At 38.1% G+C, this 24,304-nt stretch overlaps 1 protein-coding gene across 7 annotated transcripts in view; it reads left to right on the top strand.

Moving 5' to 3' along the window:
• RABGAP1L (RAB GTPase activating protein 1 like) overlaps window positions 1-24,304 on the top strand; it is a 686,444-nt gene that overhangs the window by 69,382 nt on the left and 592,758 nt on the right. For 6 of the 7 annotated variants that reach the window (XM_072637875.1, XM_072637876.1, XM_072637873.1 and 3 more), the window contains exons 2-6: window positions 6,007-6,187; window positions 8,162-8,351; window positions 16,119-16,329; window positions 18,451-18,625; window positions 23,612-23,769. In XM_072637875.1, coding sequence (XP_072493976.1) covers window positions 6,050-6,187; window positions 8,162-8,351; window positions 16,119-16,329; window positions 18,451-18,625; window positions 23,612-23,769 — 872 coding nt within the window. In that variant the 5' untranslated portion in view covers window positions 6,007-6,049. Of the gene's footprint in view, window positions 1-6,006; window positions 6,188-6,346; window positions 6,399-8,161; window positions 8,352-16,118; window positions 16,330-18,450; window positions 18,626-23,611; window positions 23,770-24,304 lie in introns of those variants that run through there. The other variant, XM_072637877.1, reaches the window with a different exon arrangement.

Below are 24,304 nucleotides of genomic sequence, written 5' to 3'. Positions count from 1 at the left end.
ATACTCTTTCTTGCTCTTTGGTCCCAGGATTCGTGGGGATTCAGGGTGGGAGAGTGATGGGAGGAAGGGAATAATCATTTATTAAACACTTACTATGTTCCAGGAACTGTGCTAAGGGCTTTACAAATATCTCATTTAATCCTCACATCAACCCTCAGACATAGACTCTATTTACCCCTATCTTACATTTGAGGAAACTGAGGTTAAGGGACATGCTCAGGGTCATACAGCTTGTAAGTGTCTGACGTCAAATTTGAACTCAGATCCTCCTGAGTCCAGTCCCAGAGCTCTGCACTATGGTGCCACCTGATTAGCTCATAGAGGAGTTTGGTTGCTTTGTGTGTGGTTCTTAGCCAGGTCGCTCACTATTTTTTTGTTAGAATTTAGAATCTTTACTAGAAGTGAACTTCTGGGTGGCATTCTGAAGCCTTGCTTCCTCCTACAGGAGTAGCACACTGGTGGCCCAATGTGTTGCCTATTGAAGGAGTAAAGTCCTTGGTTAGTATTTGAACAACTAAAATATGAACAGATTCAATTTCATAATGACTGCCTCCATCCAGAAGCAGGTATCTTGATTTTATAAAGAAGACAGCTCCATTCATGAACACTTTGAATGGCTTATCATAAAACTGCATTTCTGTTTGAGATGCAGGCACACATTCTATATTGTCTTACGTAGTGTGCAAAGACATACCTAAGACAAAAAGTCCTTGTTGGTACAACACTTATCACAGATACATATCCTATAGTGCTAACAATGGTGCTTTCTGGTTAAAAAATCAAATTTGGTGTCATATTGCACACATCTTGGATACTTCTTGTCTAAGACTCATTGTGGCTTGTTGGGACCAAAGATGCTGCTCAAGGTTAGATGAACTGAAACCATAAAATAATGCACTGGGCCATTGCACTAGTTGGTTCTTCCTTCTGTGGCCACACAGTACAGCTCTAATTTCTCCTTCTCATGGCATCTTTTAAAATACTTGAAGGTAGCTATGATGTTTTCTTCCTACCTTCCCATGTTGTCTTTTCTCCATACTAAAAGTGCCCCAGGTCCTTCACCCAATCCTTGTATGACGTGGTCCCCAGGCTCTTCACCATGATGATCACCTTTTTTTGGACATGCTCCACTTTATCAATGTCCTTATTAAATGATGGTAGACAGAACTGATCCCAGTACTCCAAAGGAGCTCTGATGATGGTATAGAATAGTGAGGTTATTATCTCCTTCTCAGAAGCTTTGCTCCTCTTAACACAGTCCAAGATTGCATTAGTTTTTTTTTTTTTTTCAATTGCTCCATGACACTACTTGTAAAGAGAGTGAAGAGTTGAGGACGACACACCTTGGTTTCAAGCCTGGGGGACTGGGAGGATGGTGGTTCAGTTCAGCTGTTTTCCAGTCATATCCAACTCTTCGTGACCCAATTTGGGGTTTTCCTGGGAAAGATACTGGAGTGGTTTGCCATTTCCTTCTCCAGCTCATTTTTCAGTTGAGGGACTGAGTTAAGTGACTTGCTCATGGTCATCCTGTCTGAGTATATATCTGGACCATTTCTGAACTCAGGAAAATGAGTCTTCTTGTTTTCAGGCCTGGCACTCCATCCTTGGGGCCTTCTGGTAGATCAGATAACTATGTAGTATGTTTAGAGGGAATGAAGCAGGGAGAATGAGGCAGTGGAAAAAGTGGGAGGCAAGGAAATTATTAGAGAGAGGAGTTTCATCAGTTAGAATGTTGATGGTAGTGGAGTTTGGAGTTAGGACAAAGTCAAAGTTGTGACCATTCCTGTGAATGGCTGAAGTGGAATGAAGATAGATATTATGAGAGTCAAGGAGGTTGATGAATTAGCAGGTTTTCAATATGATCATTGAATTCACCAGGGATGATGGCAGAGTTGGAAGGAAGCAGGAAGGGAAAACTATTAATTACATGCTTATTTTGTGCCAGACGCTATTGAAGGCTTTCCAAATATTATTTCATTTGATCCTGACAACAACTCTGTGAGGTAGATGCTGTTACCATCATCCACATTTTACAGCAGACAGACAGCAAGTGTCTTACCTATGGTTACATACCTAGGAGGTGTGTGAGGCTGGATTTGAATTCAGACCTTCCTGACTTCAGTCCCAGTGCTCTATCCACTGCGATACCTACTTGCCTGGAAAGGAAAACTGTAAACCAGGTGCTGAAGTCATTCTAGGAGGGCAAGAGAATGGTATTCTGGAGGTCAGCAAATAACTTTTGATGGAATTAAATGATGGGATCACGGTGGCCATGTCCTCACTTTGGTTAATGGATTATCTACATATTTGGTCCTACTCATGAATTTCTTGTTTTGGAATGTAGCTGTCAAGTATGTGTTCAGGCTTCTCCCTTCTCTAAAGTTTCCATTCAGCTGAAAGTTCAGGAGAAAAATAGCCTGGCAAGTCCAGACCTGAGTTTGCCAGTATGGTCAAGCCGGTATTTCCATAGCTCAGAGATAGATGTTTCTAGGTCAGAAACCATAATATAGTTCCTGCTATATTGCCACACCCTTCCTTATGAATGAGAAGAAGTGCTTTGGTAAGAGACTTTGGCAAATGGGGATTAATAGTCCCCTTTTTAAAGACTGAAATGATACCAAAGCCTCAAAAAGCTGTGGTGGCCAAATGCTATTTTATTTTTCTGGTTAGAATTTTCCCCTCAGAAATACTAAGGCAAAGGTTTTTGTTTTTCTTAGTGTTTTGAAACTGTTGCTAGTTTCCTCTTTGTTATCCATAGTATTGCTTTTTTCCATTTTTGTAATGGTTCAGCTGTAGTCATTTCTAGACTTCCTCCCAACTGGACTGTTACTGTATCCAAACTTTGACTCATGCTTAGGTTTTTAGGTTACTATTTAGGTTACTATTTTAGTTCAAGAGTTACTTGGAAAATGAATGGATATGAATCCACTACATAAACTGAATGCAAGAAAGCTGATGTCATTTTTTTAACTCGAAGGGAACTTCACATTTTATACTTTGATTTTGTGTTTAAATATGTTTAGTTATGTTGTAAGAATATTACTTTTAGAGACTTGTCTGAATGCTGCTATCCTACTTTTTTAATATGTAGAATTGCAATTTTAGCCATTCTTATGAGGTTTTAGTTTAGAGTTTCTCATTGTGTATTTAAAATTGGGTGGAACTCATGTTCTAACTCTAGGGTTGGTGTAGGTCTGGTTCATTTACAGTCAAAATCATTTATATAGTGACCAGTAGATGCAGGGCACTGTACTTGCTACTGCAGGAAAGGCGATAAACAGGAGAAATACAGACTAACATGTTCATGTAGCATAATGGTCTTACAGTTGTTAATCAAGACTTGTAGTGCTTTGATATACGTATTTTATGTCTTAATAATGCATTGAAATGGTGTCTCCTCCCTTATATTTCACAGACAATGGTGAACATTAAAGAACCCTAAAATTTTGTATACTATTATTAGAATGATCAGTCTTTATCACTTTATTGGCCTTTAGGTCAACAAATACAAATAGGGCTATCACACTCAAAGGAAAATTAATAATGTTAGCACAGTGCTGAACTTTTCGTAAGTTGAGTAAATATTGATCACATTAAATTGAGGGAATGGAAATCAGGCACTATTTTGATTCTTATGATTTAGCTTGGTTTGAAAACTTATAGTGCCATAGCATCTTAGAGGTAGAAGGGGACCTTGGCAGATTTTCCAGTTTAGATACCTATACTTTTGGAGGCATAGCTACATAGATTGATAGATAAAGAAATATATTTTAGTTTTTTTGAATTTTTATAAACTGTAGGTTAATAATCCAGTTGACTTCTTTAAAAAATTACCTGGATGAATTAAATTTATACAAATGTACACATTAATTTAGCAATTCAGTCAACAATAGATTGTTGAGGTGAATATTTGGCATTCTAATAGTGACTTTTATTTTTCGAAAATATTCTTTTAGTTGATTTTCCTTTCTAGTCCTTTTATGTCCTTGTGAAAGCCCTACTCAAATATCTTGATATGGCATGAAACTGATGACTGGTGTTTCAAGCTGAGCACAATGTCTAGTACATGATAGGTGCTTAAATTGTTGACTTTGGAGTGAAAGCTTTTGCCAACAAAGCAAAAGCTCTGGTATGTTATGCAAAGACTGTCTGCCATAATCATGCCAAATATAATCGTGGGTCTTTTGAAGTATGACACTTTGTGCCTCTTTAACAGCTATAGAATTTTACTTTGACCACTAGATAGAGGTCACTATCACCTCTCCTGATCAACCATAGGAACTTTTCTATTTCTCTTCTGACTCCATAGTTTTAATCTCCCTCTCTCTTTTCTTTTCCATGATCCTTCCCTTCCTCCCTTCTTCCTTTCCTTCTTTGCTTCCCTCACTCCCTCCTTCCCTCCCTCTCTCCCTATATATCATGGTTTAGAAACTTTGTCAAAGAAGAAACTTAGATTGGTCTAGCATCACAGGATTTGATGATGCCTTTCTGGTTCTTTGTGATAGTTGCTATCTTTTCTAGATAATCATTAGTCATTCCTTTAATAATGCATTCTAGAATTTTACCAAGAATTTGTCAGGTTTATGGTCTGTAGTTTGCAAACTCTATGCTTTTACCTTCTTTGAAAGTTGGGATAACTCTTGGTGCTTCCCTAATCCTGAAGCACCTCATGAAGTTTCTGTGATAATGGCTAAGGTCAGTGATAATGGCTAAGCTGTTGTGTCTGCCAGTTGTTTTATGTACTCAAGAGTATAGTGTAAATGGTCCCAGGATACATATTCATCAAGAACAGCTAAGTGCTATCTTAGTATAGTAGGCAATGAACGTTGTGCTTACTATGCGCCAGGCACTGTGTTGAATGTTGGGCATATGAAGAAAGGCAAAACACAGCCCCTTCCATCAAGGAGCATTGCATTCTAATGAAGGAAACATGTAAATAGCTGGGTAAATAGAAGATGAGTGCAATCTGAAAGGGAAGGTCATTAACAGTTGGAGAAACCAGAAGAAGCCTCCTGTAGAAGATAGGTTTTGAGTTGATTCTTGATGAAAGAAGCCAGGAAAACTAAGAAACAGAGGTGAGGGGGCAGAGCATGCCAGGCACTGTGGACGTTCAGTGTAAAGCTAGAGAGACAGGAGGTAGAGTATTATTGTCAAGAAATTGTAGGTAGGTCAGTATATCTGCATGATAGTATCCTTGTGTGTATAGAACAGGGAAGGAAGTGAGGGAGGTACAGTGATATACAAGTAAGATACACAAAAAGGTATAGAAGAATTGATGATTATATTCTACCCTTGTCTTCTTCTCCTGCCACCAGCAGAAGTATGGCAGGCTCACTAGAATGTGTGATTTGAGCTTCTCCCTGACATAATAATGTATATTTTGCAGATCCAAATGCACAGTGACTGAAACTTGGTTTCCTATATTATTGTCATTAGAGAACTTTTTGTTTGTTTATGTAATTAGTATAGTATCTGGGAAAGACACAAGGCTTGAATGATTGTAATTTTACCTTAAGTAAAAAAATGCTTCCTTGACCTAGAAAAGTCACTTTGGGGACTAAGAAATACTTTTACTAGAGGTGGAATGTTATCTGAAACATCCAAATTCAGTTAATAAAATTCTTTCAGGGATGTTTTTTTCTTGATTCTGACCTCTTTCCCCCCTAGTTGTTCCCTTTTACCTGTTATTATAAAGGAAGACCAATATTTCTACTGGAGGTTTAGTGAGATTGAAGTAATTTGCATAGTCTGTTTAATTTGTGTTAGGGTGGGGATTGTGTTGTTTTTCAGGAAACAATATAATTCTGGCAGTCTGGAGATTCAGGGTGAAAAAAGATACATTTCCTTTGTACATAGCTCAATTTTAACAGGCAGTCTGGGTAAGCCTCGAGTTAATTATTTGGCCAGCAGGATTCCTGTTTATATGAAGATTTTTTTTTTAATGACTAAGGGTTTTTTAAACACTTTTTAAATGTTTTAACTGGCAGTATTTTTCTCTCTTTGTAGTTTTGGCTATGTGAATGTGGCAAGAGAATTCTTCAGTCCTGAAATGGAGGTGAGAGCTTCCTTACAGAAGGTTAGTGGGTCATCTGATTCTGTGACCACACTAAACAGTGAAGAATTTGTTTTGGTACCTCAGCAAGCAGATGATACTTCTGCAAAAGATGATGAAAAGCCTCAGCTAAAGGTATATTTTCTTTTACTCAAATGGCTTCCATTTATTTATTTTATGTTTTTAACATTTAAGTAAATATGTGGAATCAAATTTTCCCTCCTTAATTGTTGATGTGTTCAGAAGACTCCAGTTAACATTTATTTACTCCGAAGCTGATTTTTTTTTTGCCAGGTTATCTTTTTTGCCTTTTGGATTTTGAACTGCCAAATAACAGCTGTGAACGGTAAGATGCATGGGGAAGTAGATGAAACTTTTTCTTAGTTGGCTCCTGAGGGGGTTATTGGATTTCCCATGTTTCGATTCATTTATGTTGTCCATCTCTGTCTCTGCCTTACTCTTAGTACACAAGATAGCTGAGCAAGTAATCAAGGACAGTGTATGTTTTACTTTTGGTTCAGTGGGATTTTTGCTTTCTTTTTGTTTTTTATATTGTTATCTCAGGTGAACTTTTTGGTATGTTGGCCCTATTACAGTTGCTGTGATTTGAATGTACATATTTGGTAGGTTTTTTTTTTTTTAGCATCTGAGAGCACTCATGTGGAGATTATTCTGAATCTTGTTCATTTTCAGTGACAAAAAGTAACACAGTAGTAACAATCCAAGTGTTTAAGCACATGAGAACAAGGTAATAATTCAACCACATTTCTTTTAGTAAATGCTTGTTGACTGACTGATGTCTAGAAATTGAGATTAAAAAACGAGTTGAGTGCCTTGAGTGTGTTGAAAAATGTAAGAGTAAAAAGTTTCAGTGGTACTGTTTATTACTTTTCTAGTTCGTGAAAGCTTTAGGAGCAAGTCAGACATTTAGAATAAAAATATAGCCTTTGAATGGAAAGCAGGCAAAAGTTATTAAATGTTGATTTTATTTACCTTCAAAGAAATAATACTTTATTAATTTAATAAAATTATAATGATTTAATATTTGGTAGTGATTTTGATGCATCTTCTACTAATTTTAATTATACACATACATTGATTGCCTCATGTCATTATTTCTCTGAAAGTATGTCTGGCTGAAACAAAGTGATGGCAGTGAGGTTGGAACAAAGTTACATTGACCAAATGATGTCAGAATGAAGTTTTCATAAAGGAATTTGGTTATTTCATATTATCAGTATTATCGAGAGGCAGTGAGATATAATAGCCTTAGAATTAGGACAAAGTCCTACCTATTCCATCTACTAGCTGTGTTAACACGGGTAAATAATTTAACCTCTCAGTGCCTCAGGCAATTATCTAAGGCTGGAAATTACAGGCAATTTACCTCTCTGCCTTGGAGATCTGTCAATTGATAGAGGAAGTTCCTACATTGAGATCACAGGTCTAAAATAACAACAACAAAAAGTTGTTACTGAGAAACAAGGTTGGTTAGGTTATTTATAAGGTATGCCTTTGCTGAGTACGTATTGTACATACTGTGGTCTTAACTGCACAATGAGATGCTGTTTTTCATAACTTTCATATCTTATTTATTTAAGAAACCAATAGGACATCAAGAACTTTCTTATTAAGTTAAACCATTGTTAGTAAGAGATAAGATTTTCTTAAAGAGTAAGTTTTGATTGAAGATACTCACAAATAACATTGTTTACTTGAACTTCATTGCATCCTTTCTTTCTCTGTTTCATACAAAAATTATGGAATGGTTCTGTTCTTTAAATTGTATATATTCAGTTTTTGTAAACAGAATCACTTTTTAAGTACAGTAGAGGAAATTGTATCCCTATACTTTCATGGTGGAACCCCAAGAGAATAAACACCCTCTCATTTATCTTTTTTAAAAAAACATTTGAGGTGAGATTTATTTTAAATTAGGTATAGCTTTATTTAGGTATTACTTTACTTGTTTTGAGCTATAAAATGTTTTGATTTGTGTCTTGCATGTAGCAAGCATTAATCAACAAACATGTAGAATTTTATATTTATATAACTCTTAAGCCTGTAAACAACTTTAAATTTTATTGCTGTATTGTTTTTAACTTACAGATAGTCTCCAATGGAGATGAACAATTGGAGAAGGCAATGGAAGAGATTCTGAGGGATTCTGAAAAAGGTCAAAACCATCTTCTTGATTGTGAAAGCTCAACTGATATTTGTGATCATTTGTTTACTGATGTTGCAGCCAACCAAGCAAACAGGCCTTCTCTCCAGTTAGTCTTGGATCCTTCTAATACAGGTACTTTACTGATAGTGCATTAAGAACAGTTGGGTAAAGTTCAGGAGGACGTTTCAGAGGAAAGTTGGGAACAGACTATGAATTTAATACTTGTATTCCCCAAGGACCCTTGAGGAGACAGCTTCCATTTTGGTTCTTCGCTTCTCCCTGAAACTAACCCTGTTCTTGGATATCAGACAGCTTTGTGAGATCATCAGCAGGTCCAAGATGTCAGCGTTGACCCCTACTTTTTTCTGTTGTCCTTTTACTACAAATTGGACTACTTTTATATATTAGAATTAGGACTTGGTGAAGAGAACTTAGTGTTTTTTCTCCCTAAGTTAACGTGTATGAATGTAAAGTAATATGAAAAATATGCCCTAAGAGGTCATGAAAGATATTTGTTTGCCCTGTGTAAGATAGAGCTTTAAATTACTTGAGGTAATGGCTTGCATTAGGCAGATAGGAATTTTGGTGAATAGACTGCTGGGCCTAGAGGCAAGGAGACCTGAGTTCAAATCTGACCATAGATACTTACTAGATGTGTGACATTGGGCAAGTCACTTTGCCTATGCCTGTCTCAGTTTCCTCAACTGTAAAATGGGGATAATAATAGCACCAATCTCCCTGGGTTGTCATGACATAATATCTGTAAAACACTTATTACAGTGTATCCTGGCAGATAGTGGGCACTTGGTAAATGATTATTCCATTCTTCCTTTATTTAGTTATACAGAGAATACGGACAATTTTTTATATTTTAGGTTTTTATTTAAGATTATCATGCTATGATGTTGTAGATATGTAATTTGTATTATTTAATTAACTGAGACTACATATTTGTTCTTTTCATAATATTAGAAGACATTTTGGAGAATCCTGCTTCACATTTTGCAGTGGTTAAAAATACTCATTCATTCTCAACCAATTCAGTCAGGTGATATTTGAGTAACTATTTTTAATGTCTATTGCTATGGGCTAGGTTTCAGGAAATGCAAAACTAAAAGAATACACAGTCTCCATTTACATGGAATACATACTCTACCTTGGAAGACTAAACCATAACATATGAAATGATTATAATAGAATTAAATGCAAAAATGTGTTTTGACCAGGTGTAATAAAATTTCAGAGAGAGAGAATGCTGTTGTAGACTGTGCAGGTCTTGGCATAGTGTTGGAAGTTCTTAAGCTAGGTCTTGAAGGATGGACAAGATTTTGATAATTAGAAAATTTACATAGTTTAGATAATTAGAATGCTTACATTGGAGCAAAAGCTTGAAAGGCAGTTAGGTAATTACTTACCTGTCTTGAAATAGAATAATCTCTGTGTAATTAAAGTTGCAAGGTTAATAAAAGGCCAATGGCGAGATGTATGGAGAGTATAAATAAAGATGTAGCATTATTTCCATTGATCAACTTTATGCAAGAGGTGGTATTAGAGATTTCTTTGAAGAATATCTGATTGAAAAAGCTTGATTGTTTGACTTGATTTAATGATAACAAGTGGGTGGCCTGAGTGCTGTAGTGGTACCTTTAAAAGATAGGAATACCTAGAAAATGGCTTTCAACATGCCTACTAATAGATCCCATGTGGAGGATTTGTGGGAAAACTTCGACAGAAATCACAAGAATAAAAAGCATGGATGAGTTGCCATTTGTACTAGTAGAAAGAATTCCAACATGGATGTACATCTCTTGGGGTCATATGGTAGTTCTACCATCTTTTGTCAACTTCCTTTCCTCTACATCCTCTCTCTCCCTCAATAGTAACTTGTGCCACTAGGGAGTATCCCCTGCCGTAGAGATGTCCGTGGTCCCCGTTATAACTTCACGTTGCTGTTTCCAGGGTTTTTGTACTTACCAGACTTACAGTGACATCTGATCAACAGTTGCTGATGATAGTGGGTTGGGCAAATGGAAACATCCAGTAAAAATGATTAGTTAAGGATGAATTAGGCAGCTAGGTTGGAGAGTGGATAGGGTTTGAGACCTGTGGTTAAAAAGACCTGGGTACAAATCTAGTCTCAGACACTTAACAGCTGTGTGACTGGGCAAATCCTACAAACTCAGCTGTAGAGTAGGGGTAATGGCATCATTTTCTGGGATTGTAGGATAAAATCAGAAGATAATTGTAAAGCACTTAGCAAACCTTAAAGTGCTGTATGAATTCTAGCTACTTGTTGTTGATGTTATTATTATTACATCTCAGAATCAATAGGTAGTCATTGGAATTTAATGAGTAGGGAAGTGACGGGGTCAGACTTGTGGTTTATGAATATCGCCTTGGCAGCTATGTGGAGAGTGGATCTTAGTGGGGAAAAACCAGACCAGGAGAACTATTAGGAAGCTGTTGAGAGATGATGAGGGTCTGGATGAGGATGGTGGCTATGTGAGTAGAGAGGAAATGGAAATAGATTTGTGGATGTAGAGAAGACAACGTATGGTGTCTGATATGGGGTGGGAGGGTGAGGAGTTGAGGACGATACAAAGGTTGTAAACTGAGATGTAGTAGGAGCATGTTGATGCTCAAAATTGGCATGTTCAGAAGGAGTGGCGTTTTTAGGGAGAAAGGTCATACAATGAAATCCCCAGTGAAGATTGAAATCTGCTGGTGCTTGTTCATTCTATGCAAAGCCCTCTGTCCCATTCAGAAAGAAAAAGGCAGAGGCAGGGTAGCAGTTCACCCTGGGCACCAACCATAGAAATTAAGTGCAGGGTTCAGGATGCTGGTGTTGGTGGAGTTTTGTCTGCACAGCTGCTTGGATTGAGGTTAGCTTGTATAACTCTGAGAGACTGTGGTCTGGGACAGCAGTCAGGAGGCCAGCAGTGTGAGGGGCAAGAGCTGAGCAATAATGGATGCATTTGGGTGGGTAGGAGCACAGGAAAGGCTTCATATGGAAGAGGAATTCTGTGGGGATGAGGAGAGAATACATCTGGGTGTGGGGTATGGCTTATTTGATGGGATCACAGAGTGCAGGAGATGGAGGAATGTCCAGTGTGACTGGATTGGGAAGGTTTTAGAAGCTAAATAGAGGAGTTTATATTTTATCTTAGAGGTGATAGGGGGCCACTAGAGTTGATTGAGTAGGGGAGTCATATAGTCACATTTAAGGAAAATTACTTGGTAAACATTCGGGGCTCTGTCTTTTCTAAAAAGCCTTTCCAGGCTAGTTTCTTGAGCCCGATGCATACACTGTCCATCAGAGTCCATTAACCTTGTATTGTTATCACCCACTTCTGCACTCATACAAGGTATTGTCTGGGCCTGTGAGGCAGGCCCTCATTGTTTCTACCTGTGTATTTCCTTCTCTTTCTTTGTGACTTAGCTTGGGTGCTACTTCCTCAATGAAACTTTCCCCCAGTTCCTTGAATGGATTCTCTCTGTTGTCAACATTTCCCAGAACTATGATCTTGAAACTTTTTTTGATCATATACCTCTATCAGAAATTTTTTTCCCTAGTACTTATACTGAGGGTGGAGAATTGGAGGATATTGCTGATAGGTGGCTGCCCAGCTGCTTGTGTGAGTGCTTGTTTCAGAGTTATGTTGTAATTCTTTGGAGAGGCTAACATTTAGATCTGGCTTAGAAGGATGGAAGGTTGGGGACTTGCCCATTGAGAGGGAGGGAGTAGAATGAGAGTGTGAAGGGTAAGTGTGGTTGTGCTGGAAACGGTCTCTATGATTGGCTATCTTCGCAGGATAGGATTCAGTCCGTCTTCCTGTCCTATTCAAATTTGTTGATCTCAATTTGAGAATTATACTGTGGCTTACCAGGTGGCCCCTATTTTGAAAACCACTGGTCTTTGTCTCAGTATCTCCTTTGTACTGTCACCTCATTTTCTGCTTACTTGTGTATAAATTGTATTTCCCCATCTCCTATTTGATTGTAAATCATTTCATAGCAGGTTCTGTTTTTCATAGTCATATCTCTAGCTCTTAACATAGTGCTTTGCACATCATGAATACTTAATAAATGTGTTTTAACTTGCCCATTTTTTAGCTACAGAGCCCATTATGTGTACAGAGTGTAGAGCAGTCACACACTTCGACTAGTTATCTAGAGTAGACATGAGTATGGTGAACCCTTTAGGTGTGAACTTCAGTGAAATGCTGTAGACAGGAGAATTTTGAAAAAGACTCAATATAATTGATTTACCCTCTGGAAAAAAGAAACCCTTGCTTATACGTGGCAGTAGTACAAAAGCCACGCTTCTGCAGTGCCAGAGCTGATAAGCTTGGAGCAGAAGAAGCAAAAGGAGAGAGGGAGGGATGAAAGGAGGAGAAGTAGAGAGGAAAGAGAGCCCAAATAGCAAGTGATTGAGAGAAACAGGTCTAGATGACAAGGTCAGGGAGAATCATACTGAGCAGGACAGACATGGCCAAATGGGAGGAGAGAGAAGGGAGCATTTAGGATGCATCCATGTACAAGTTAAGGGAACTCTTAAGGGCATGACAGTGTGAAAATATGGAATTGCTGTGGGTATTCAGAGCAATGTCTTTGAGTCTTCACCAAGAGAAAGCATGTTTAGTTTACTGAGGCAGGGAAGTTTTGGCTAGTTTCCATCAAGATATGTTTAAAGTTTGTTTTTTGATGGTTAATATTTAATTAGCTCTCCCCTTTGCTCTTGCTCTCTCACTCCATTTTATCTCTGCACTTCCTTGTTCTGGTATCCATCCCTCTCTATTCCCCTCACCAAATTGTGCTGTATAAATGAGGTATTTATATATGTATTTGAAAATAGTGCTTGACAGTGGGGATACATAATGCTGAGATTTTCTTTGTATCTTCTCCAGTGCCCATCACATTATGCTGCACATGGGAATTTGATAGAAAGTTGAATTATATTATAACTGAATAATATTATTCTGTCAACTATCAACTGTCTTTCTTTTCCATTTCTTTGTCTTTCTGTCCACACATGCACACACTCCTTCTTACCTACATTCCTTCAATATGTGAGCCTGGGCAGGCACACACACACACACACACACACACACACAAGAATGAGAATGAGCAAGAAAAAGAATAGGTATTAGTCAGGTTGTTTGGGGAAACACACACACGCACGTACACACACGTGCGCGCACACACGCACACGGGATAAAAATAGTTTACATGCTGAGAGCTCCATCTGGCTTGCATGAAATATTTTTCTTATGCTGTTATTCTTTGCCAGTATACAACTGCCTCTTTATTTCCTACTGTAGATAGATATGGAATATCGAATTTGAGATTGTAATTTATTTAAATTCCGTTAGACATCTGAAGCAGATAAGTTCAAAATGTTTTTAAAAAAGTTTTGTGTTAAGAAGCACCTTTCTGTTTCAGTTTCAATTTGCAAGAATTAGATCCTTCTCTGTATTAACTGTCTACCAATGCTAGATGTTTGATTAGTATATAATTTTTGTTTCTTTTAAATTCTCCAAGGATTTATTATATACCTACTATGAGCTAGGCACTGGGGACCCAGTGATGAAAGGAGACACAGTTTGTTCTTGGTGAGTCTGGGCAAGGCAAAGCAGGCTGCAAAGCATTTATTAAGCTCTTATTATGTGCCAGGCACTATAACTGTTTGGGAATACCAAAAAAAAAAAAAAAGCATAAGGAAGGATAGGTTCTGCCATAACGAGTTTACATTCTGCTGGGGGAAGAGAAAAAATAAGAGGAGGTTCTCTCAGGAGGGAAGAAAATATAGCCATGAGAAGACATGATGCTGAAGACTGGAGAGTCAGATGCAGAACTGGGAGGGGAATGAAGCATGGCCAATCTGAATCCATTCCTAAAATGGAAGGTCCTTTTGGAACTCATTAATGGGAGTTGGGGGGTCGACATGGTACAAAGATTGTCCAGGGTGCGAAGGCCCCAGGGAATCTTGAGGGAAGTTGGGAGAAGATAGCTGAGTTATACTGGTAAAGTGTAGCAGAGTCAAAAACAGAGACACAAAGGAACTGAAGGCAGCCCAGTGACAGAGATGGAAACCCAGGACTGAAATGTAATGAAATATATATAGGCCAGAAAATTCAGTAAAAGTAAATACTGAAATAGGATTAAAAGGATATTATTTACTTAGAATTGATACCAGTAACCTTTATCTCCACACTGATGAAGGCAGCAGTTCTGGGTCAGAAAGAGGTCCTTTTCCTAGGAAACTGAGAATTTCATCAAACTTTAGTAATACGAATCCTTGTAGGCTGAATTTTTATGCCTTAGGCAACAAGAAAGTTAACCAAATCCCTAGAATGACCTCCTTATTTCCTTGAAAGGAAATTGAATCAGTTCAAGCAAAGCAAATATTATTCCTAGCACATAATTCTTACACTTAAAGAGCTTATAATAATAGAGAGAAATATATATACAGATAACTATAAGACAATTGAAATGTGAGACAGGGTGAGACATGAATAAAGAGCGTGAAATGCAGGAAGGGTGGAATGGAGTGGGAGGGGCACCGAGTGGGACGTTCTCAGCAGTAGTTCTGCCAGGACTCATGAAGGCCTACGTTCCTGTGATAGTAGTAGGAGTGGAAAGGATGGGCCTGATGTGAGAGAGATGGTAGAGATAGAGTCGTGAAGAATTGGCATTTAATGGGATGTGGGTAATAAGGAAGAGGGAAGAGTAAAAGTGAAAAAGAGCAAAAGATTCTGAAGTTTTTAGTCTCTTTTTTGGTGAACTGAAGATGATGTTACTATCAACAGAAATAAGAACGTTGTACTTAGGAGGAGGTTTTGTTTAATAGGATCATGGATTTTTTTTTTTTAATTGGATTTCACTGGTGTAGGCCACAGGTTCACCCTTCCCCTGGCGTAGGCAGTCCCTGGTGAGAAGCGTCCTCCTTCTGTGTAGATGAGTACCATTTCTGCAGTTTTTAAAGTATTATTGCCTGGGACAATGAAAGGATAAATGACTTTCACAGCTAGTATGTATCTGAGGTGACTCCAAGGCCAGCTTTCTATCTACTAGGCGAGGTTGCCTTTCAGAATCATAGGTGCTTAATAAATACCTCTCGACTGATTGATTTTTAGAGGGACTACAATCATTTAATTAACTCCCTACATTTTACAGGTGAATGAATTGAGGCTCAAAGAGGTTGTGACTTTCTCAGGGTAGTTAGTATTATTTAAAAGCTGCAAGATTTGAATTCAGGCCCTCTGACACCAAATGCAGTGGGGTATGCATATCCCTTTTCTGTTTTTTTTTCTTTTTCTTTTATATTTTCTTTTTTTCTTTTATTCATTTATTCATTCATTCATTTATTTATTTTAGTGTTCTACAATCACTACCATAAAACTTAGATTTTTACCCTCCCCTACTTACCCCCACTACCCCCCTCTCTCCCCAAGATACACAATTCTATGTAGGATCTACATATACTTTCCTATTGAATACATTTTCACTATAGTCATGCTGTGTAGACGAACTAAAATAAATGGAAGAAATTATATAACAAATCAAAACATAATACGCACACACACATAAACATGATCCACTACATTCTACGAATGAATTCCATGGTTCTTTCTCTGAGTGTGGAAGACATTTTGCCTTAGAAAACCATTGGGAATTTTTTTTTTTTAAGTTCTTGCATTATTATGAAGTTCCAAGTCTACCAGAAAAAACTCTTGCACACTGTGGTTGTTGCTGTGCACAGAATTCTCCTGATTCTGCTCCTTTCACTCAGCATCAGATCATATAAGTCCTTCCAGGCCTCTCTGAAGTCTTCTTGTTCATCATTTCTTATGGTGCAATAGTACTCCATTACATTCATATACTTTTTTTTCTTTTTAGAAGTTTCCACTCTCCGACGGCCTTCTCCCAGTGAACCACCAGAGGAAGATAGTGTATTATTTAATAAACTGACTTACTTAGGATGTATGAAAGTTTCTTTTCCTCGAAATGAAGTAGAAGCTTTACGAGCAATGGCAGCCATGAAATCTTCAAGCCAGTTTCCCTTCCCTGTCACTCTCTATGTGCCAAATGTTCCAGAAGGCTCTGTAAGGTGAGTTCCGTTTCTCCACTCAAGAAAGACAGAAATTTCAGTTGAATTTTATCAGCTTATTTATTTCCTTACTTTTAATTCAGTTTTACCACCTTGAGAAAGTAAGGAAAACAAAACTCATTACAAACATGTAGAGTTGGGCAAAACATGTTTTCAGTATTAGCTGTGTCAAAAAAGATGCTCTTGAGTATTTTTTAAAAATTCCATATAAGATTGCCTTTGTATTCAGTTATTTTATTTGTGTATGTAAAATGAAGGTCCAAGGTTTGTTTTAAACTCTTACTTTCTGTTTGCCAAATATAACTAGAAATGAATTAACAATTTATGAAATTATGAAATGGGGGCAGACATGTCCAATTCTGTGGATACTCACTGGGTAAGATCATGATTGGCATTAGGAAATGGGGTGACAATCATGCTTTAATTAAGCATGGAGGTTATGGGGGCAAAAAGCCTATAAAGGCAGAGACAAATGATAAAAAGTGATCCAGAGTAAGACAGTGGCAGCATGAGGGCAGGAAATAAGATGGTGAAGGGAAGTAAGCAGTGTGGAAAAGAGGAAGAAGAGGAGGAGAGGCAGAGAGAATCACTCATATCACTGTGGATTAGATATGGGTGCACTCAAGAGCATGGACCCAGTGGGAGAGAGCTTGGGAACCGGAGTTTGAGGTCTCATTTTTATTTTAATTTTTTTGATGAACAGACCAACTCCTGTCTGTGCCATTTTGTGACATTCAAATCATCTCAGAGTTATCAGTAGAACTTCAAAAGTCTTTGTCTCAAAGTTATCACCACTTTTGCTGTGGAGGTCTGGAATTTACATATCATAGGACCAGAACCGTGACAAACAGCATCTAGATAGTTTCCCCTGATTTCCACACATATTACCAGGATGTGAAGTTTAGTTTATTTATAATACAATTTGTAGTTATGCTCCTTCAATCTTTGGGACAGTCTGTATGTGACTTCCAGGTTCCCCTTGGCAATCTTATTTCCTGCTATGCCCCTTATACTGGCTACTTATAAACTTACTATACTGATTAGAAGGGGAGGAGGTGGTCTGGGGGTCCAGAAGAAGATACAATTTTAATTCAAGAAGGCTTTATTATCTGACTAGGTTTGGATTTTTAGGTAGAAAACAGAAGGAGGAGACACTAGCTCTCTTACTTTCCTCTCTCCTTTCCTTCCTTTAGAATTTCAGGGTTGGCAGGGATGGCTACTCACTATTACCAGACCACACCTTCTTCCTTCCATTGGTTTTGGGGCATGATTTCCTCTTAGTCAGAGCCTCTATTTTCTGCTTTACTTTGGAGGCTAAGCTCCAGTGAATTGTTTACATTCTAAGTCACTTGAATCTCTAAACCCTAGACTGACAGGATCATTTATTAGCAAGGTCCTGAGTCCAATGTTTTCTTTGCTTTGCTTTTAGAGCTTCTGAGAGTGAATTATAAAATCAAAAGCATAAGATTCATAACTCAATGTGCTCAGCCCTCTGCTGGGGAGAGAAAAACCTCAGCATTGGGATAGAGGGCCAAACTTCTGACCTGCTTTGGTTCTGTCTTTACTAGGCTGGTCACTGGTGTCCTCTATTGCATTTTCTCTTGTACCAGTGAGTAGAAGTGAATAATAGATCACTTATGACCAGTATGGTTTGTAGTAGACGAAAAATTAGGAAATAGAAATAACTTAAAGAAATAGAACAAATGGCTAACATTTATGGTTATGAAATTTGCCAAGCTCTTTACATCTAATATCTCATTTGGTGACATGGCTAGTAAATGCCCATGAAAGACAACAAGGGAATTGAATCTTGGTTGTCCATTCATTGATCCCAAGGAGCAACTGTTGAAAGTAACATCAGTCCATTTCAGCCACTTGTTTTTTATTAGAAAGTGGTGGCCTAGTGTTGTGGTTTTAATGTACCATCCTGAACTTCTGGGCTTATATTTATAATTTATAAACTACACATAGCTACTCCAGTTGTTGTGCCTAAGCCTGAATTTCTTTCAAAGCTCTTTTGAGCCCTGAATGGGACAGTTCTTCATTCTAATTGCAATCCTAAAGTAAGAAATGAGCAATGAAAAGTAAATTTTGGGCTCTTCTGTCACCTTTGTTTTGCAGAATAATAAACCAATCCAGCAATGTGGAAATTGCGTCATTCCCAATCTACAAAATACTATTTTGTGCACGTGGTCACGATGGGACAACAGAAAGCGATTGCTTTGCATTTACAGAGAGTTCTCGTGGGACAGAAGACTTTCAGATACACATTTTCTCCTGTGAGATTCAAGAGGCAGTAAGTATTACATATCCCAGTGATGTGCTATAATGAGAAAGTTAATTAAAACAATATTAATAGGACCTACATCTTTGTTAATTAGTGTTGGGACAGGACTGTACCTGGGCTTCATTCCTCTGCCATGATGAGGAAAACTCCCTGTACTGGTGCAGATGGGCACGTTCTCCACAACCTGCAGACCTAGAGAGCTGCCTGGATCAGGGCTCCTCTTACTTTGTGGTCACAGGACTTCTTTCCACTCTTTCAGATTATTGACGACTCCCCCACTCCAACCAGAGTCCTTTTGTTTATGTGGGTTGTGTCTGTCGATATTCACTATATTACAAATTATATGTTATGTTAATGTTATTATGAAAATAATTTTGACCTCTCATACCCCTGGAAAGGGTCTCAGGGACCCTCAAGATCACACTTTGAGAACTATTGACCTCAATCCTCAAGAAGTTAAGTGACTCTCCTAGGATCACACAGCCATTATTATGTATTAGAAGACAGACTTAATACCCAGGTCTTTGTGGCTCCATGGTCAGTACGTTGGAGTAACATAGCATTAGGATTTGAATAGATTTCTTAAGAGCAAATCATGATTTGTGGTAGCATGAAGCCACATGGAAAGAGCAGAATCATAGGGAGTGCCTGTCTTAGTGTAAGGTTAAACTAGTTTCATTTAGCAGCCTTAGGAGAAGAAGAAGGAAATAAGCATTTATATAGTGCTTACTGCATGCCAGGCATTCTGCAGAGCACTTTTTTTTTTTTAAAACAAATATTATCTCTGATCCTTCTAAAAATCCTGGGAGTTAGGTGCTATTATTGTTCCTCTTATATAGATGAGTAAACTGAATGGAGCAGAGGTTAAAGTGACATGCCCAGGGTCACACAGCTGGTGTGAGGAGAGATTCAAACTCAGATTTTTTGGCTCTAGACCCAGCACTTGTATCTCTTGCCAGCTGCTTGGTGCATTTCAATTTAGCACCATGTTTTAGAGAAGTCAAACAGTGTGAAGTTTTTTTCCCTTAGATTTTTTTATACTGTCAAAAAGAAAAGACTAGTATCTGTCATCATTCTTAATTAATGGATTGTTAAAAATGAATTTTAAAAAATTCACGTAATAACACTTGCTCTATGTAAAATTGGCTGAACTTAGAATAGTGTTTATTTTACAGGTCTATAGCTTTTGTTTTTATTTTGTTTTTAACCAATGCTTATTTGTCAAGTGAGCCAACCAAAAAAATTTAGTAATTAAAAATTAAGTGTTGTTGCCTTGCACAAAGGATCAAACTACTAGCCAGTTTCCCCAAGCATTCATTTGACCAATAAATGTTTGTTAAGTTCCTACTATGTTCCAGGCACCGTCCTAAATTTTGGGGATGCATAGAAAGGCATATGTCAGTCAGTCCCTGCTCTTGAGGAGCTCACAGTTTTATGAGGGAAGATAGCACAGAAAAGAAGCTGAAAAATGGGGAGAGGAAAAGGCAAGCCTGTTATTGGTGCAGAGATATGGTGAAGGCCTGCAACAGTGAGGGAACAAGTTGAGGAGGGTGAGGTTCATGGTTGGTTTCATTTTGTAGAATGATGAGTTTCTGGAAGCCCAGGAGAGCAGCTAGGTGGGAAATGATGAGAATTCCCAGAGAAGCCTTCTCAAGTGATGGAGGATCATCATCCTCATAGGGAGGAAGCCTCCAATGAATAAGTGACTTGCCTGGGGTTACATAGCATGTGTCAGAGGTAGAACTTGAGCCTAGGTCCTCCTGGTTTTGAGGCTAGCTCTCTGACTTTTATGCGATGATACGTTAGTTTGGTTTCTGTTAAAAAGATGTGAAGAGCACTTATCAGAGGGGAGGTGTGGAGAGAGAGAGAGAGGAGAGAGAACTATCTCTGATCCTTACACACTCCATTATTAGAGGTGAGGAAAAACAGATGGTAGAGACTTGTTATTTCAAATTTGGTGGTGCTGCTTTTATACCTTTCTGATTTTTGGATTCCTGGAGCCTACTCACGTTGAAATAGATTCAGCAAAATGAGAAGAGCCTGCTGCTTGAACAGTCAGAAATTGTTGAAGAAGGAAATTAAAGGGATATGATTCTCACTATTTTATGTAATTGTGATGTATATAATATTTGTAATTTGGGGAACCTTTATGTGGGCTGTATTCTTTTAGTCATTTTGGAAACAATATATATAACTTCGTTTCCAAAAGTACATTGTATGGTGCAGATTGTTAAAAGGAAGCCCACATACGCAGCACTTGTGGCTTGTGGTCTAATGTAAAATTCTCTGTGTCTGAAGTAGGAATAAGCATGAATTAGTCTTTATAAAGTACTTTATTGTAGGTGTCACACAAGGTTAGAGCTGGAGGGAAACTTAGAGTATCTATTTCCTTCATTTTTTAAGTGAAGAAGCTGAGGGCCAAGGAATTTGTGACTTACCCAACAGGACAGTGAGGATACTGGCAAAGCAGGGACTACCCTGCCCCCAGCTGTGGGCATCTTTCAAGCTTGGGTCTACCCTGGCCCCTCCTGTTTTTTACTGTATTCTCGCTTGGCCCCCATCAACTGTTACTCATCAGGGTTCAGTTCAATTTTCATCTGTTTCAAAATAACTCAGAAATACACAAACAAGTAAATATGCATATATTTGTCTGTTTATATGTATTTGTCTGTCTGTCTATCTATCTGATTTCCCTAGTTTTTCTTCTGAGCTCAAGTCTCTCATTTCCATTTACCTGTTAGGCCTTTTGAACTGTGTATTCTATATGCATCTCACACTCAGTTTGTCTAGAACAGAGCTTATCTTTCTTCCCTTCTCAGAGCCTGCCCTTTTCTGAAGTTCCTTAGTGTTTTTGTGAGCACTGCCAACTTAGTTAGTCAGCCAGGTGCACAACAAGGTTCTCATCCTTGACTCTTCGCCCTTTCTGAGTTTGCTTACCCAGTTTTACTGTTGCTTACCTATCGCTGCATCTCAGTCTTTGTCTCTTCCCCTATGCCTACCTAGAATGTACGTTCTCCTTACCTTCATGTTTTGGAATTCTTGATTTCCTTAAAAACTCAGCTCAGATGCCATCTTCTTCAGCAGACCTTTACCTGTCTCTTCATCTCCTAGTACTTTTCCTGCCAAGGCTACCTTCTGTCTGCTTTGTATATGTCAGATACATGCACACAAGTATGTACTTTTTACACGTACATAAATATACGTATGTATAGTCATACACATTTTATTCTCTGTTAGAATGTAAGCTCTTTGAAGGCAGCGACTCTGTTTTTGCTTTTCTTTGCATCCTTAGTACTTAGCACAATGCCTGCTATGTAAATGCTTGCTGACTGACCAGTTGGCTTGTGTTCTCATTGCCATTGGAACGGGCATTTTACTCAGTGTTTTTTTTCCGATTACTTTTGTTTCTTGTATTTTTTTGGTCTTTGGCCAAGTTTTAATATTTTCTAGACAACAGCAGTTGGTAGAATCAGAACTTAACTGTAAGCATCAGTGCTTTTTTGTCTGCTCCAAATTAGCTCCGGCAGTACTCTTACCAGCATCACTAATAATCACAGCATTGCTGTCATTTCACTACAAACCTTTGTGAGCAGAACACCCTGACTCAGAGCAGCAGAAGAAAGGGCACTGGTGGGGATGGCTCTGGCCCAGCCCCTTGGCCCTTGCCGTTGAAGTGTCTGAGGAGACCTCATTTGACATAGTCCTGCAAGAGCCTCCTGAGAAGACTCTGAGTGTCTGTGAGAAAGAGAAATTGGACGATTCCCAGTGGGAGCAGCTTGATGCCAGGGGTTCTGTTTTGTGCTCTTGGTCCTCTCTTTTGCACTTACAAAGGAATCCAGATAACAACAACAATGGCAGACATTTATATCACACTTACTGTGTGCCAGACACTGTGCTAAACTCTTTGCAATTATTATCTTATTTGATCCTCATAACGACCTTGGAGGTGCTGTTATTATCCCCCTTTTACAGATGAACAGACTGAAGCAGATGGGGTAAGTGACTAGTCCAGAGTCACATGGCTGGTGTCTGAGGCTGGATTTGAACTTGGGTCTTCCTGACTCCAGGCCTGATGCTCCATGCTCTGTGCCACCTAGCCACCTCCAAAGGAATCCAAGCAGAGCAAAATATTGGAAAGTACAGAAGTAGACAAGGATGTTACCATTTTTATTGGACTTTTTTCCCCCTTTTCTACCTTTCCTGATGCTTTAAAACATTTTATATTTTTTCATCATTCAGTACTTAACAAAAATTTGTAAATAGCCAACTTAAAAAAATCACAGTAAATTTATTGTATTAGTTTTAAAGACTTTTAAGGGTATTTATAAGAGACTTTAAAGAAAAATACTCTTGGAATATTATTGCCTAGCATAACCTAATTTTAACTTTTTCTGAACATTCTGTAAATGTATGTATTAAAATAATCTAATAAGTTTGAGACAGAAAATTTTATTTAGTATTGAGTGGTATGGAAAGAGGTATGAAAGCCAAAATGATGTTGCAAAGGAAGAGGTATCTCTAGCTTGGAAATGCTTACCTTTTCATTTATGGTGCTACAAGCTAAGAGTAAAAGTCTTTGTTAAAAGTCCGAGGAAACAGGGGATTTATTTGTTTTGAGTTATGGGGGCATGCAAGAAATTTATATTTCCTTTAGGATTACTCAGTGTCCAAGTGAATGAGTCTGCCAATGCTGATGGTAGGGCAATTCTGTGGAGTATCTTGCTGTGCCTTTGGAGTTACCCTAGAAAGGAACTCTTTATGTAGGTGGAGAACATTTTAATGATGATCCTATTTGATATTATAAGCCTATTTTCTACATAAAATTCTACTAGTCCTTCCTAACACATCTGCTGAAATTGTGCTTAATTTACCACTTGTATACTTCTGACTAGGAGAAAAAGAAGGACAGGTAGACCTAAGTATTGTATGGGTAGGTAGCAGAAAGTAGGTAAAACTTTTCTCTAAGAGTGGTTCTTCTTTTGTTCTTTCATTTAGGTCAGCAGAATTTTATACAGTTTTTGTACAGCATTTAAACGTTCTTCCAGGCAAGTGTCAGATGTAAAGGACTCTGTTGTCCCTACCCCAGACAGTGACGTATTTACCTTCAGTGTCTCTTTGGAGGTCAAAGAAGATGATGGAAAAGGAAACTTCAGGTAAGGACTCCAGGAAATAGAATGAAAATGGTGCATGAATAGAAGGCCAGTCAATGCAGAAGTTCCAAAAGCAAAATGGCAGCACAGTTCCTTAAACTGGTGTGGGAAATTTGTGGGTTTTTGTGATTTAGTTCTTCTTGAGTGGAGTACACCCATCATCTATGCCTTCACATGAAATCCTTCTTCTCAGGGCCCTTTTTGGGTCCTATGTTCTACATAAAGCTTTCTCTGACTCCTTCATTGAAAATAATTTCCTCTCTTTCAGTATTCTTAGTGTGCTCTGTTTTCCTCCTTTGAACATGTTTTTTCCCTGTATTGTACTAAATTTCTTAATGCTGAACCTATGTTGTTTTCTATTTTTACCCTTAGAGATTCATAATATAGGATTGAATAGATATTTTTAAATCACTTTTTACCCCCTTTTTGCTTCCTTAGTATAAAATGACCTTTTTGTGGGAGCCTAGTTTCCTCCTTCCTAGTTGGTAGGAAGCCATGAAGCTTATGTTTTGTGTCTCTTTACTAATTTCATTAGTCT

This window comes from Notamacropus eugenii, chromosome 2 (genome assembly GCF_028372415.1).
Source record: "Notamacropus eugenii isolate mMacEug1 chromosome 2, mMacEug1.pri_v2, whole genome shotgun sequence".
Classification (NCBI taxonomy): Eukaryota; Metazoa; Chordata; class Mammalia; order Diprotodontia; family Macropodidae; genus Notamacropus; species Notamacropus eugenii.
Note: the sequence above shows the minus strand (reverse complement) of the source record. Positions and strands in the feature narration are given on the sequence as shown.